This window comes from Ailuropoda melanoleuca, chromosome 1 (assembly GCF_002007445.2).
Source record: "Ailuropoda melanoleuca isolate Jingjing chromosome 1, ASM200744v2, whole genome shotgun sequence".
Taxonomy (NCBI): domain Eukaryota; kingdom Metazoa; phylum Chordata; class Mammalia; order Carnivora; family Ursidae; genus Ailuropoda; species Ailuropoda melanoleuca.
In genome coordinates this window covers 89,482,653-89,500,160 of record NC_048218.1, presented here as the reverse complement: position 1 = coordinate 89,500,160, position 17,508 = coordinate 89,482,653, and the positions used below count along the sequence as shown (strand labels likewise).

The following is a 17,508-nucleotide window of genomic DNA, read 5'->3' as shown; positions in this document are numbered from 1 at the left end:
GTGGGCTGTCTCTTAGTTTTTTTGACTGTTTCCTTGGCTGTGCAGAAGCTCTTTATCCTGATAAAGTCCCATAAGTTCATTTTATCTTTTATTTCTCTTGCCTTTGGAGATGTGTCGTGAAAAAGGTTGCTCTGGCCGATGTCATAGAAGTTGTTGCCTATGTTCTCCTCTAGAATTTTGATGGATTCCTGTCTCACATTGAGGTCTTTCATCCATTTGGAGTTTATTTTTGTGTATGGTGTGAGAGAGTGGTCAAGTTTCATTCTTTTGCATGTAGCTGTCCAATTTTCCCAGCACCATTTATTGAAGAGACTGTCTTTTTTCCACCGGATGTTTTTTCCTGCTTTATCAAAGATTAGTTGCCCAAAGAGCCGAGGGTCCATTTCTGGGTTCTCTATTCTGTTCCATTGGTCGATGTGTCTGTTTTTGTGCCAGTACCATGCTGTCTTTGTGATCACAGCTTTGTAGTACAGCTCAAAATCCGACATTGTGATGCCCCCAGCTTTGTTTTTCCTTTTCAACAGTTCCTTGGAGATTCGGGGCCTTTTCTGGTTCTATATGTACATAATATTTTTAACAGCATTTTCTAAAAGAAAGAAAACTGGAAACATTTTAAATCACTACTAATTGGAAAATGGTTATAGTATATCAAATTGATGGAGTCGTGTTAGGCAAATGAAATTATAATAATAAGGATTAATGATAGTATAAAAAATAAGTACAACATAATTTAAGTGCAAAAAGTGCAATGCAAAATGTATATCACATACTTATAATAACTTAAAGTAAATAAGATGGGAAAAAGACAGAAAAATGGTAACAGTTGCAGCATAGTGGTAGAATTGTGGCTCAAACTCTTCTTTTAAAAAATAGTTTAAAAACATTATAACAAAGCCTCTGTCCAAAAATAAAAAATAATTTAATAACACTAAATGAAACCACTTAACTGTGAGCAGATTTTGAGGGCCAATGTATATTTTTTTATACGTTAATGAGACTGCTTTTAATTAGCCTCTGTTTACTCATGCTCTATACTTTGATGTAGCTTTATTTAGAAAGTAGATTAACTGAATTTTATACACACACATGATTATGTACAATTGTCTACATAAAATGAATATGTAATATATTTTTTGATGTTTACCTAGATGAATTTAGACACACTGGAGAAAGATCAGAGGAAGGGAACTGTATTGAACTTGAAACTTTTCCTTATGAGAACTAAGGACGTCTAGCCTGGAGAACACCCATATTGTACTTCACAATGTATTAGATATGAAGTGCTGTCCTGTAGAAGATACTACAAACATTCATTCATTCATTCACTCATTCATTCAACAAATGTTTTTTAGGAGCTACTATGTTTTAGGAGCCAGTGCTAGGTGCTGGGGAAGCGGTGAGTGACGAATGGTACTAGACAGGGGACTGACCACAGAAGCTATTGTGACATCCTGGTGGGAGAGAGTATCACCAGAGAATGGAGCATTCAGGAAGGCCGATCATAGCGAATTCGAGTTAAACATTTCTCCTGATCAGAGCTGATCAAGGATGGACAGACCTTGATGAAGCAAACTCCTTTTCAGGTTGCAATAACCCACTGGCAGTGATGATATTTTAAAAGCAGATGTGTAATTGGATAGATGACTTTTCAACTTTGAGATTCCCTCTATCTCATACCCAAATCAGAGACAAGTTCTCCTGAGCAAATCAAAGAGGAAAAATAATACTCAAACTACCTCAGCAGAGAATTAGTTTGGACATAGGGAAGAACTTACTTTCAGAGTAATAGCTCACTTCAGGTTGTGACTAGAAGTTAGCAGAAACACTTTAAGATGTGAAAATACACATCATGTGTGGCGCATTCTCTCCTCCAGAGGCAGGAGGCCATGTCAGATGGTTCCTGCAAGTTTTTCTCAGCTTAGCTATTGAAATGTTATTATATATGGATGGCTGAGAAAACTGGCACCTAATAGGAAGCTTCAGGGAAGAAGTGGGAGGAAAAGAGTCCATGAAGTTGACAGCTGAGCTGGAGAGCATGATCACCTCTATCAGTGAGAGCTGTCAGTGAGGACAAGGGTATGGGCCCACATGTTTCTGCAGGAAGTGAGGCAGCAGAAGCTCTGAAGAGGAGAGTCTCTGTGATTTGAGGGGATCTGAAGAAATGATGGTGGCAGTTTGTTACAGGATGCAAAAGGCAAGGGTGGGAAGCTGTCACAGAGAGGAGTGGATTAGAGTGAGTGCTGTTGAAATAGGAAGTGAGAAAGGTACTAGTGGGAAAATGATGAGCAGGAAGGAAGGGATTGGGACACCACGCAGGTGGAGATGGGAAGGTGCCAATAAAATGCCAAAGTGTGGCTCTTCCTGGATTCAGCAGTGTGGCTTTTCCTGTGTAGTACAGCCTAAGATGTGGCTGGCTTTGTGAAATCCGCTTGGAGATTTCTGACCTGAGTAGGTCACAAATTGTGAACCATAATCACAATCCTTTTTTTTTTTTTTCAACTGTACTGTTTCCCAAAAAGCCTGCTGATAACAGATGCTGAAGAACTCCCTCAGAGATTCTAAAACAAAAATAAGATAAAGAGGTTGAAATTCAGATTTAAAAAAAAAACAAACTTACACTTATGAGTTAAGAGGCTTCCATAAACACTGCATCATATAACCTTGGGATCAGAAAAGGACAACACATTTTCATCCTTTATTTGCACATGAGAAAACTGAGGCCTAGAGCTCACAGAGATCAGACAGAGAAAAGCCAGATTTAAAATGTAGGTTTTCATATTGCAATTTCTAAATGCCTTCCCTTGAATGGCTGCAGCATTTTTCCTGTCAAGGAAAGCTGCTGTAGTTTGTCATGCTCCTTGGCAATTTGTAAGTGCTTCTTCTGTCAGGATATTCAAATTGATAAATTTAACGTAGGAGCAATGATCTATTACAGCACAAGGATATGGTAAAAGCAAGGATGGCACTTTACCTCAGTTTTTCAGTACAGTTAATGAGATAAAAAATTATGAGTGGCAAGACTGTAATCACTACATATGTAGAGAACAAATACAATCTAGTTGGCTTCTGACCAACTAGGTTCCTTTATGAATAAACATTTGCCACCTTTCCCTTGGTCTGATATAATGCTGGTCTCAGGATTATTAGATGGGAGGACATTCACAGCTCACCTTATGTAGTACCACTTCCGGGGGAAAATTTGCTCAAAGAATATGCCTTATTGATATATATCTACTGCTATCACTTCTGCACATAGAGGTATTTCTTTTCATTTCTTTTTTCTTTTGACCTACCTCATTTTTATCATTAGATAATTTAATATTTTCCTTGTAGCCTTCTTTGCCCTTAAAACTAGAAACATAGGTAATTAATAGCTTTAACTTGAGAATGTTGGTAAAAAAGGAAATAGATCCATCAGCAATTTCATAAATGTGGATACTTCTAATGTCAAATATAATCATTTGTTTGTTTAACCAGTTCTCTTCAACTTCTTACAGCCATTTCTTGCTCTCAGAGTGGGTGTGGATTTAATATGTAGAAATGAATTTGTTCATCTTCTGCTTCTTAGTGAAGGCCCTCTCTGTCACTGTTTCTCTAGAATGACATTTCACATCATAGTCATATTAGCTCCTGGTTTTCTTCGTAATTACCTTTTTGTATCAGGACCCTAATTAGTAAATTTGCTAAATTTTGTTTCTGCGTTATGAATTGAGGTCAAGCTGTTTTTTTGTATTAGTCATTTGTTTATTAAATAAGCCAAAAAGTCACATGTTTTCATATAGAATTATCTGGTAAGTCAGTAAGAAGGAACAAAGTAGGTACTAGAAAGATGTTTAAGTACAATGTATAAATAAATGGAGGTTGAGTTGAACAAGTAAGGAAGTTGAAAAAAATGGTATTTGAAAAGTGAAAAACAAATATTTTAATTTAAAACTGACTGATTTTAAGATGATTTTCAAAGAACTAGTTCCTATGTTCGAGAAACTGAGACCAGGTTATCAAATGTAGATGCAGTATAAGGACACTGGGGAACAATTTTCCAAGGGTCTTTAATTTTTTTGTACATCTTGCAAATTAGGTAGTAACCAGTCTTTGTTCTAGATTATCTCTTCAGGATGCTGGCATATCAAACAGCCTTCAAAGAGAGGTACATGTTTCCTTCTGTGAAAAAAAGCAAGGCATGCTTATTGCTCATTATAGATTATTCAGGTTCCCTATGCTGGAAGCTCCTCTCCACTACCATAGTCCATGGTGTGTGTAGGCATCCATCAGGTCTCAATTGTGTCACCCCTATAGGACTTGGAGATGAGGGGAGCTGATGCAAATGTGATGAGGCTTATGGTGCTTGCTGTGCCATGGATTAAGAAAGTCCTTCGTCTGTGACTCAGGAGTCTCATGTCTTCTCTTGTCATCCATGAACTCTGGCAGGTTATCCTGTTAGCTTGCAAGTGAAGTAATATTGAAGTTCAGAAGGAAGCAATTGAGCATGTACAATGTTCTCCATTACTCAGAGGGAGAATAAAGGCCTCCCAAGTTATCTGTATCTACACCCTAGAAACTTCGAATATATTCTATAACATGGCAAGGAGGAATTAAGGTTGCAGATACAATTAAGGTTGTTAATAATTTAGCTGCTTTAAAAATAATCCAGGATTATTTGGGTGGACTCAATGTAATCACAAGATTCTTGGATTGTATAAGAGGGAGGCAGATGAGTGAATGTCAGGGTCGGGAGAGATCTGAAGATGCTATAGGGTGGATGTGAAGAGGGAGGAAGGGGCCATGAACTAAGGAATGCAGGCAACCTATAAAAGTTGGAAAAGACAAGGAAACAGAGTCTCCCCTAGAGCTTCCAAAAAGAATGCAGCCCTGTGGATGCCTTGATTTTAGTCCTGTGAGCCTCATTCAGTCAGTGAGACTAAGATAAAAAATTGTGTTAAGCCACTAAAATTGCAGTAATTTTTTACAGCAATCATAAAATGCTAATACAGAGGAGAAAGTATTAAACATTTCTGACATGGAAAGTTTTAGGGTTTTATTCCCTCCTTGCCTGCCTAGCTTATGCTCATCCTTGAAGCCTCAGTTTAAATATTCTGTCTTTTCTAAGAAGAGTTCCCTGTTCTCTCTTTCTGGAGTAGCCCCTTCCTTTTATTTTCTATCCTGGCATTATGTTTTTGCAGCACTTTCTATAAATTGCAATTAAAGTCAGGTTTTGTTATAATATTTCTACAGCTAAAACATTATATATATCTTAAATTAAAATTGACAATTGTCTTTGTCTATTGTCTTTTTTGGTGAAAGTCTGTCCTTCATTTTAAGACTATATTCATATATATATAAATATATATATATATTTTTAAGTAGGCTCCACATTCAGTGTGGAACCCAATGCAGGTCCTGAACTCATGATCCTGAGGCCAAGACCCCAGCTAAGATCAAGAATCAGATGCTTAACTGACTGAGCAACCCAGGTGCCCTTATTATTCCTACCTTTTTAATTTAAAATGTCCTTTAAATACAACGTTGTTGTTAGGAAGCACTAGCTTTTTTCTTTTCTTTTCAAAAATGTCTTTTCTTGGCTGTACTGATAGATGAAATAAACAATCTGGGCACCATAACTCTAGGAGTTGTCAGACGCCATGTATTGTCATAGCATCTCATTCCTCCTTCACTGGAATGCATACTGCATTTTTTTTCATTGCTTTTTCATTTATGAACTAGAATCCTTATGAAGGAAAAGAACATGACTGCTTTGGGTTACATCCCCAGAGCTTAACATAGTGCCTGGCACAGAATAGGCACACAATAAAAATGTGTTGAATGACACTGCTTTATGAAATAAAAGTTTCTAAAAGATGAACATGTAAAACCATATTCCCCGTGCAAACACCTCAAGATAAAAACATGCAAACGTTATACAATTGAGACAAAAATAGAGCCATTGTTTTTGCATATAATATGCTCCTAAAACTGTATTCATATTCCCAAATCAATGACCTCAAAGACACTGATAGTTCTCATATAGATTCTTACATGACAAATTTCTTTTAAAGCTCAGTATTAATGAAAAGACTATCTCTTTTCATGATCAGTATTATCTGAAATTAATAATGGAGCTAGCTAAATGAATTCCAGTTCTCTTTCCACCTTGGTTCCTAGAAAGCACAGACTACCACTTGGTGTATTTGGAGGCCGGGGAGCACAGATTAGGGTTTCCTGATTTACTCTATTTCTTCTTTCCTATCCTACTTCACTGGCCAGTGCCCTGTCTGGTTCTCTTTTTTGATTTGTGTTCGTTTGCTCTTGTTTTAACTATGTTTCTTTGTATAGTAAACCAACACAAGTACTTTCTGAAAAAAAGAAAATTAAAGTACTAACCGGCTCAGTCACTGATGTATTCAGGCCCCAATGTAGGAGTTTTCACAATTACTAGGCTTCTCCTGTACTCTTTCTTTTAGGCTTTGTCTGATTTTCTCATAGTAAGAATGACATCCAAGGTCATCTTCCCACTGTGTAGTTTACCTGGCAACTATTTAAATAAATGAATCATGAATGTTTAAAGCCAAATCCCCTCTTGGACATATACTCCCTATATGGTGTTTCAAAAAGGAAAGTAATTTTGAGCTAAAGGGGAACTGTAAGTATAGTTGTGAATATTCAGTAAATGACCATAAAGGACAGACATGTATTTCCCAACAGGTGCATGCTAAAATGTATAAGGACAGTTTCCCCTATGAAATGCTACTAGAAATGTTAGAATAAAGTCTAGTGAAAAGATATTTTAAGGGAATTTGAATGAATCTATATCTTCATCTCCAGTTACCGACAAAGAGTACAAATAAGAGGAATGTGAGCTCTTCTATTAGGTCATAGATTAATCCAAACAGTATGAGGCTTAATGAGTTTTTTTCTTTTAACATCAAACCCCAGTTTCTGTGAGGTGGGGGTTGGAAGGAGGAATAAGGAAGGAATGAGCTTCTTCCAAAAGTGTGTGATGGACCGTCTGCAGGGGTGAGTCATAGGCCCTCCACAATAGCCTCAGAACAGCTCTGTTTTATCTTTCTAAATTAATTGACCTCCTGTTAAGACCCTGATTGTAGGTATCTGTTAAATTATTGTGTGCCTTTTTTATGATTGTTTAGTGATTTGGCGAGGTTGATTATTAAATATTTTGAATATCACTCATGGTTCTATGTAAGATTTAATTTGAAAAAGGACTCTATTGCTAAGCAGGCAGTATTACATAGTGGTTATAGTTACTACGTGTTTGGAATCACATAGACCTAAGTTCAAGTTATAACTCTGTTGCTTACTGGACGGTTGATCTTAAGCAAGTTATTTGACTTTCCACAGCCCTGGTTTCCTTACTTGCAAAATGGGGCTAATGATTGTCCTACTTCTTTGGGTGGTTGTGAGAATTCAAGGTGGTGTAGTTAGTCAACTGCTGGCACACACTAACTTCTTAATAAGTGCTGACTTAAACATACAAACAACAAAGCAACTCGGTTAAGATCATACCTCTAAGTATTTAAATGAAAGCAATTTCAGGAAAATAAAGAAACTTTTTTTTTTTTTGGCTGGGTATGAAAGTGAAGAAATATTTCTTTACACCTTAGAGATAAAGAATGAACAAAAAATTTTAAAACCTACTATATACCTATAATCTATAATTTTCAGATTAAAAAAAACATTATTACAGGAGGCAACTGGTACTCAAAGTTCAGCACTGGTCTTCTGATGTCATGGAGGAAAAATAGCCCTTCTATCGAATTACTGCCACCACTCGAAGAGAATTCCAAGTTGGGTTTCATGGTTGACTTAGTCATTATTGACATTCTTTATATTTCTTGTTCTAGAGTAAATATGTAGTAGGAGGAATCAAATTATTTTCCTACTTGAAATCAATGGTTTGTACCAGACACTAATTAAAATGTACCAGTTTCAACAAAATTTAACAAGAAAAAAGTCACACGAAATTAATATAACTGTGCTACCATTTGTTACCTGTAAAACACATTATTAAATAAATATTCCAGGTGAGTTCTAACTTTAGCTAGCTATTAACCTCTTCCATATTTATTTTTCATCTAAGGATTTTCTAGGAGAGATGACAACATTAGACTTGGTTCATTAGAAACAACATCAAAATCTAAAATGTTACAATCTCGAGTAATAAACAATTCCTAAATTGCCAAAGATTTTACAATCTGCAAACATAAAAGAAATAATGCTTTTACACAAGAACCTTACTACTAATAAAGAGCTTTCTGATTTTTATAGACTAGGAATATTTTTTTCTAGATGTTATTGCTTAACTACTATCCCATTTCTTGAAAATATGAGCATGCACTTCGTTTCAGAGACATTTACCTCACACTGTAAGCAATGGCCACTGAGGTCAGCATTGGCACTGCTAAAGGATAGTAATTGGGTCCTAATGCAAGTTTATAACCCAACACAAATTAAAGGAAAATCATTTTCTCCTACTGTGCAAAGAATTGCCAGAATTATATAAGGGAAAACTTACTTGCCCAAAAGGAACTTTTCAAATCTGTTTTGAATTTAAAACACTCTTAAGACAAACACCAACAACCCAGGTATATAAACACAGAGGTGGAAATACACAGAAAAGCAAATGCAAATGACTCAAATATAGGAAAAGATTCTCAACTCATACATCATATGAGAAATACAAATTCATCTTACATTCTGATTTTTTTAATCTAATTTTGGAAAAGATAAAATTTGATAACACATTAGTTTGGTTAGAATAAATGAAAATAGGTCTCATACACAGCTGATGCGTGTCTAATTTGGCAATATTTTTTGAAGTTTCAAATGTGCAAACTCTTGGATTCTAACTCAAGGAATATATCCTGCAGACATTCCTTCATTATTGTAAAATGACATGACATGTGCATGACATGTAAAATGACATCTGTAAAATGACATGTGCATAAAATGACATGTAAAATGACATGTTAACTACAGCACTATTTCTAAGAGAAAAACACTCTATTTAATTGTAGCACTACTTCTAAGAAGAAAACACTGGAAACAACCCATGTGTTCATCAATGGGGAATATATGTCTTCAGCATAATGGAATATTATACCATGATAAAGAGGAGGAAATATGTGTATACCCTGATACAGAACAAGCCTCTAAGATTTAGTAAAAGTCAAGTTCAGAAAGAATATTATGTACTACCATATTTCTTATATTCATTAACTTAAATGATAAACAATGGGTGCCCATGTAGATTGGAAATTGGGTGACTGGAGGATAAGAGTGGAAAGGAGACTTTTCACTACATACTATTTTCTACCTCTTTAATTTTGAGCTGTATAAATATATTACCTACCCCCCAAAACAGTGAGGAAATTTAAAATATATAAAACAAATGCACTGAGTGGTCCAGCACACCTTCCACTTGTGATAGTCATGCTCTGTGGGTGAGTTGATGACTGACCTGAGGACCCCACTGTGCATGTTACTGTCATCAGGATGTACTTAAGAGGAGGTCAAAAACCTGTCATAACCACCTGCACCTCTCTCTAGCATCAGCTAAGCCTTTTGGCATTCATTTTCATTTTTTCATATTCTTTGACAGCCTAAATTAACAGGTGGCAGTGGCAGCAACTGTGGAATGCCTTAAATGGACATTCCCACATGTAAGATCATGTTCTCTGGATGCCCCCTCTGAGAACTCTGCCTAAATCCATTATTTAGCAGTCGAGACCTACTTTAGAATGCACCCTTAGTGTTCATGCCACTAAAGTGGAGAGAAGGATATAATAACTCAATTCTAAAGTATCTGTGAGGACAACTCTCTGTTGGAGCCAGAAATGCTGAGCAGGGCCCTTAGTGGCAGTGATGGCTTCCTGTACTTGAAGATGACATACGTCCCTGGTGTTATAGAGCACAATATTTTACTAACTTCTTTTGCTTAAGTGGATACTTGATTGCTGCTCCCATAACCCATCCAATGATAAGACATTCTGTTCTTCCTAATTGGAGATTAGTATCAGGGCTGAGCTACTTTAAACTACTTTGGGTATCTTTTTCCATCTCTTGCTGACTGAAATTTTAAAGTTATAAAATGAAAAACAAAAGAACCAACTGGTGTGAAGTTACCAGCTTTCAACATTCACACCTCATGATGGTATTGCAAAGTGTTAATATTGATTGTTGCATTAATATTTATTTTTTACCATTCTGCTTGGTATTTAAAAACATTTATTTGTTGTGCTTAAAACTTTACATGCTAACACATAATGCTCACCCTATCTCAAAGCCAGTGCTCTAGGAAACATCCTAAATAGAGGATACTAAAAGCACAGAGCACACACACACATACACACACACACACGGTGTGTTAATAAAGTCACTGAGAATTATTTATCAATATTTTAAATCAATTTTTTAAACACTCAAGGTAAATTACAGTGACTCATTAAAAAGATGTGCTTACCACTATATGTATTAATATGTTTCCTTCTAAGTAGTCATAAACAATTATTCAGTAATATTTCAAATATCAAAAACAAGAGAAAAATCTAATAAATATAAATGAGCATGCCAAAATATACAAATAACCCTGCTGACTAAATTTAAAGGTGTATTATATAAGCAATTTATCATGGTAGCCGTTTACATAATTCTAATAACTTACTGTTTTTTTATTATAGTGCTGTACCTCCATAAGGAAAAAGGACACAGGAGAGGTACAAGTAACAAAAAGAAGAAAATTTTCTTATACTTTTCTTCTCCATCAGACTAAGGCTTTCTGAGTTTTCCAAGAAGACTGAGCACAAATGATTATATACTGACCTTCACCTGTATTGACCAGTAGAATGGGTTAGATCATTGACCAGTTGAATGGAAGGGAGGGATAATTAATACTTGCTGCCCTAAACATGTTTCAACCCTTTTTGAATGAGACATTCCCCAAGTCTCATTCCAATGATGTTCTGTGTCTTCCTCTCTGAAATCTGTCCTCCCACTGCTGCCCACTCCCGCGTACATGGTCCCCCTCCCATTGTAAACAAATCACAACATACACTTAATCAAGAGGTTGAATGTTCTTCCACATTCTTCAATTTAAGCCAGGCCCTCCAAGGAGCCCAACCCCACCCCACCCTCCAGCCTCTGTCACATACAGGGTTTTTGTCCTTCCTGTCCCCTTAGCTCAGTATCCTAGAATACTGTGTCATCTAGCTATTCTATCTTCTCCAGTTCTGTTATCTACCAACTCCTGATTATTTCCCCACATTTACTAAGAGTTTATACCTGGATTATGGTTCCTCTTTGCTCTTTGTCCCAATGTCACCCTAAGTGATATACAGCTATAGATGACATCTAATATGCTGGTCTTTCACTTATTTATTTTTTAACTCCTCAAATCCTCAATTCTTCTAATTTAGCAACACAATCCCATGGAACTTAACTTCTCAAATTTTATACTCCAGTACTACTCCTTGACCAAACCTCCTAACCTTTCAGCTCTTTCACTCTCTTGTCCTCACATGCCTTTCCCTTAGCCATCAATCCCTGCACCAGTGCACACTCAATCTGAGAGCTCTCTTCTCTTCTTTCCTATCCAGCCCAGACCCACAGCCCACCACTATAACCATTCTCTCATCATTAATCACAATAGTTCTGCCCGTGTCCATATCATCAAAACCTCACGTCTCAGTCAAGATTTTGGTTTCTCAGAGACATATTGCAGAAAATCATTTAACTTTGCTGTTTGTTGTTGTCATTACAGATTCATGGTCCCTCTTCCTTGGAGAGGCCCTGAATCCTCTGCCTTAATCCTATATAGCCCTTTTCTAATTTGTCTCTGTTGTCTATCCAATCTTTGGTTTCAAGTCTCAGATCCCTCAACTGCTTCCAACTCAATTAAAAAATCTGAGCTTAGAATTATTGCAACCTACCTTCCACGCATAACAACTCTTCCTTCTTACCTTAGTGAAATAGGTTTCCTCCTGTTTCATCTGTCTCCACTCCCCTATCCTTTCATACTTCCTTGGAGATCTCATATCTTCAATCATCTTTTTATTACCATCATTTTTTCTCTCTTTCTCTATGGGCTTTTCCAATATAATCATGTCCAGTGTTCATTTTCTTTCTTTCTTTCTTTCTTTCTTTCTTTCTTTCTTTCTTTCTTTCTTTCTTTCTTTCTTCTTCCTTCCTTTCTTCTTGCCTCCCTCCCTTCCTCCCTCTCCCCTCCCTCCTTCCTTCCCTCCTTTCCTTTCCTTTTCCTTCCTTCCTTCCTTCCTTCCTTCCTTCCTTCCTTCCTTCCTTCCTACCTTCTTCTTTCTTTTCTTTCCTCCCTTCCTCCCTCCCTCTCTCACTCTTTCTTCCTTTCTTTCTTTCACCTGGGGGGGGGAGGGGGGAGAGGCAGAAGGAGAGAGACTCTCAAGTAGACTCCGTGCTGAATGAGAGCCTGACACAGGGCTCCATCTCATGACCCTGAGATTACGACCTGAGCCCAAACCAAGAGTTGATACTTAACTGACTGGGCCATTCCGGCACCAATTCCAGTGTTCATATTCCAAAAGTGAAAATCAGCCCATCATTCTACATTCCCCTTGAACTATTGTTCCATTTCTCCTCTTCCTTTCAAGGTGAAGGTTTTGGTATTTTGGACACTGTGCCCACTTTCTCTTTCAATCTCATTTCTGCTTTGGTTTTAGTTTTTTCCCCCTTAGCACAGCTTTCATTTGATTGTATAATGAAATCAGGTGTCAGTTTGAGATAATGATTTATTCTTTTAACAGAGGTAATTGAGCAGAAAGAGATAAAGAAAGGGGGTAATCAGAAGGGGGAATGAAGCATGAGAGACTATGGACTATGAGAAATAAACTGAGGGTTTCAGAGGGGATGGGGGTGGGGGAATGGGATAGGCTGGTGATGGGTGGTAGGGAGGGCACGTATTGCATGGTGCACTGGGTGTTATACGCAACTAATGAACCATCGCACGTTATATCAAAAACCAGGGATGTACTGTATGGTGACTAACATAATATAATAAAAAATATTTTAAAAAAGAGGTAATTGAGATTATAACATATACTCAACCATATAGTGAGCCCAAAGACTAATTTTTCCAGTGTGTGAAATTGCAAGGAAAAAATTACGCATGCGAAATTTTAGTCCACATTCTAAATAGGAGATATGTGAACATGATTAATTTAACTTTTGGGGTCCAAACTATCCCCAGGCTTGCTAAACTAGAGTGTGTCTACTCCCATCCTCGAGGAAGCAAGGTTTCCAAGTTGAGTTGTGGCGATAACCATTAAAAGTGTTCTCTCCATATACCTTTTTTTTTAATGTTTTTTTTTTATATTATGTTAGTCACCATACAGTATATCCCTGGTTTCTGATGTAAAGTTTGATGATTCATTAGTTGCAAATAACACCCAGTGCACCATGCAATACGTGCCCTCCTTACTACCCATCACCAGTCTATCCCATTCCCCCACCCCCTTCCCTCTGACCTTTGACAGCTAAACAGATGATTTTTCACTCTTAATGCTACCTCTAGAAACTCTGTAACTAGCTATTTTCTCAAAGCCTCCAGTCCATGAGGGTTACTTCTTAGAGTTCCCTCTTAATTAATTTAGTCTCATCATTTCTTAATTTGATAGTTTTTTCTTAATTGCTCACATTCTCCAGAATTCTTTTCTCATCCCTCCTTCTTTTTTCTTAAGTAAACTCTAAGCACAACATGGGGTTCAAACTCACAACCCCAAGATCGAGAGTCACATGCTCTACTGACTGAGCCAGCCAGGTGCTCCTCATCCCTCTTTCTTGTTTCACCTCAGGTAATATCAAGTATGGATGATTCTTCAATACAACTATCTTTGGTTATAAAACTCTCCTTTGTGCTTCCTACATGCCTCTATCCAACAAATGTGCTGCTTTGCCACCTGCCTTCACGCAAAATGTTTCAAATTGTGTTTCTCCATTGACCTCTAAATGTGCTCATGTTTCTGAGCTGGTGGCACTTTGATCCTTAGAAAATGTTTTTGCTTCTCACCTGCCACCAATGTGTAAAAATTTTCCTTCCTTCCTTGTTTCCTTGCTTCCTGCCTTCCTCCTTTTACTTTGGTTTCTCCTCTTTGTACTAACTATTGCTCATCCGGATCTGCCTTTTACTTTTCTCACCTAGATTATCACAAATATAACCTCCAAATGGCCTCTAGACTTTTCCCTCTCAAATGTGCCTCTAAACCAGTGGCTTTCAATTATTTTTGACCAAGTTGCATGGTAGTAAGTGTATGGTACATCACAACCAGGACACCTTTCCTTCCCCCCAATACACACAGCTAGAGAGCACACAGTCTCTCTTCTTCCTATCTATATTTTTATTTATAGGTATAAATATACCTAGATATATAACAGATACCAAAATTTCACAACATAATACTTACCTTCCAATACTCTATGAACTCTAATACTTCCTATCATATGTATTCCTATTGTATTCTCTTCTGTTTCTATTTCTATTAAGCATAATGCTGATCACAATCCATTAAATTGATTTCACAATCCAGTAATAGATTATAATCCAGAGGCTGAACACTACTTTTGTTCTCTACATACATACACTAGATTAATATAGCAAGAACAAAAATCTGACTCCATCATTCTCCATATTAATCCTTTTGCGAGGTCTCCTGTTGCCTACTGGATAATGTCCAATATCTTGAAAAGGCATGCACAGCCCCCTGGCAAACTGTCAGCTCTTCCAGCTTCACTTCTCCCCATTCTACCCTGCACTTTCTACACCGGCAGCACTCAACTCCTTCCTATTTACCCTGGAGTTTTCTCTTTCTGGTTCTCTCATATCCTCATCCCCCTGGCTGCTTTCCTCTAAAAGCAATACTTGGGTCATGGTAAGTAAAATGTCTATTGAAAGAAGTGTGAAAAAGTGATCACCTAATAATTTGTGGTTGATTTCTTGGTATAAATTTCCCCACAAAATCAATAATTACTTATTCATAGATTGGTATCATCATCATCATCGACTAAAAAAAGTACTCCAGAAATTGTTTATTTCTGTGTATAATATATACTTTGACAGTGGCATTCAAGTGTGTTTGAATCCAATGTTCTAGGTACTCATAACGATCCATACAAAACAAGGAAACCACACTGAGACAGTACAATGAAAATCTATTTCCCTTTCTTATTACCCCCTACCTAACTATATCCTATTCTCTGATAGGAATAGCATCATCTCCCAGGTGGAAACAAAGCCTTCTCTATTTTCTTGAATGTCAAATGAGGTAACAGAAGAGTTAAACAAATAACTAGATGTTGAAATAAAAAATTTCCCCTGCCGTTCTTATAGATAATCTGAATCAAAATAGTAACAACAAACTCACTCTGCATTACATTTCTGTGAACAAATTTAAGTGGATCTCACCTATTCAGCAACTGCAGAATCTGTTTGAACATCACACTGTATTGTGTATGAAGGCTGGAAAGGCATGGAGAAAAAGAGGATTGCTGTTTTTAACTTTATTTGGCTTTGGAAGCCTTGCAATAAACTTTCTGGAAAGTTGGACAGTGGGAGAAAAGTTGGGCAACTATCTAATGTTTGGATAAGAATCATCTTTGTGTGTGGAATCATGGAATCATCCCATTGAAGTATAATTTAGTGTTGTATAAAACTTCAATACTTGAGTTGGTCAGGTTTTGATTCACAACAATGTAAAATAAGTTAACTATATTTAAAAACTACATTAACATTTACTGCCATTTGGGTCAAATCCATAACAACCAGCTGTAGACTATGGAAATGATCATGCTAATGGAAAGATCTCCCTCAGCTTCCCATAGATTAATAATTTGCTTTGTATGAGGTCATCACTAATGGGATAAATGTAATATTTCAGAGACACATACTAACTAACCACTGACTGGAGTTCAGTATCATGTATTTCTTAGTGTTAAATAGGGAAGTATTCATTAAGTGAATTTGCTTTTTTTTTTTTAAGATTTTATTTATTTATTTGACAGAGATAGAGACAGCCAGCAAGAGAGGGAACACAAGCAGGGAGAGTGGGAGAGGAAGAAGCAGGCTCCCAGCCGAGGAGCCCGATGTGGAACTCGATCCCCGAATGCGGGGATCACGCCCTGAGCCGAAGGCAGATGCTTAACGACTGCGCTACCCAGGCGCCCCAAGTGAATTTGCTTTTTAAGTAAATATGAGATTATTTAAGTGTAAATTTCCAAGGAATACATTTTCATGACAATGATATATGTTTCTTGATGCTTTTTAATAGCTTCAGAATGTTTAGATATTACTTCTTTTAATTCCCTTTAAAAAAACACATATGGGTTAATACCTATTGTAGGTGATTTTAAAGGGGAAGAGTGATGAGCATTTTCTATGCCAGCAGTTCTCAGCTGTTTCCTGCTCAATAAAGTGACCTGGGAACTTAAAAATACCAATGCCTCAGGCATGGTCATTGTCTGAAACCCACAGCTGTATCAGACTCTCTGAGGGTGGGTTGAGGCATCTCTCTCTCTCTCTCTCTCTCTCTATATATATATATATATATATATACACATATAGCTTCCCTAGCTGATTGTAATTATGTCAAGAATCTTTGAGGTTCATAATATTTTTATATGGAATATGATTCTTCTTTCATTTGTAAAGTGATAACAAATTATAGTAGTCTTCTTTATTGAAAAGCTCCTACTCACCCCTCCCCCTATACTCNTAATATTTTTATATGGAATATGATTCTTCTTTCATTTGTAAAGTGATAACAAATTATAGTAGTCTTCTTTATTGAAAAGCTCCTACTCACCCCTCCCCCTATACTCCACCACTATGGGAAAACTCAGTTCTCCCTCAGATAGTAAATGCCTCCCTTGTAACCCTCACCTGCCACCCTTTCCCACTATTCTTCTTTTTGATTCTCTCCACATGCCTCCCCACAAGCTCTCCATGTTACAGGCGCTATGTGCAAATCAGAATTGTTGTTCCTTTCCTTGCTGTGTCAATGGTGACTCTTATGAAGGAAAGGGAAGCAGGGCTTAGCGGGAGTCAGATGACTCAGGTGTGCAGGGGAGCCAGGGCCATCTGGAGCAAAAGCCTCAATAGTAAGAGTGGCCCATCAAAGAAAGGGATGGCCTTAGACATTTTTCCCACTTCCCCTCTCTTTTTAATAATACTCAGCGTGAAAAATATCGTGTTCCTCTAACCAATCATCAACTCTCCTTTATGTAGCTTAAATCTTCTAATCTTTTTGATTCCTCTGAGGTGGTATCGATGACCTCGGAAGTTAATTAAATTACACTGAAATATGTAGGAAGTCCTTCTAAAGGTCCACTTAAAAGACACATTTCATCAAAAAAATCTTTTAGGATATAAACAATAACAAACTGAATTAAAATTAAAATTAGAAAATGCGGGGGAGGTTAAGATGGCGGAGGAGTAGGGGACACCTTTTTCAGCCGGTCCCCTGAGTTGAGCTGGAT

At 37.1% G+C, this 17,508-nt stretch overlaps 1 protein-coding gene across 1 annotated transcript in view; it reads right to left on the bottom strand.

Annotated features, from left to right (window-relative positions):
- SPATA16 (spermatogenesis associated 16) overlaps positions 1 to 12,113 on the bottom strand; it is a 200,799-nt gene extending 188,686 nt beyond the window's left edge. Inside the window, exon 1 of the mRNA XM_034672863.1 lies at positions 11,970 to 12,113. Coding sequence (XP_034528754.1) covers positions 11,970 to 12,113 — 144 coding nt within the window. The remainder of the gene's footprint in view (positions 1 to 11,969) is intronic.
- Positions 12,114 to 17,508: the final 5,395 nt, after the last annotated feature.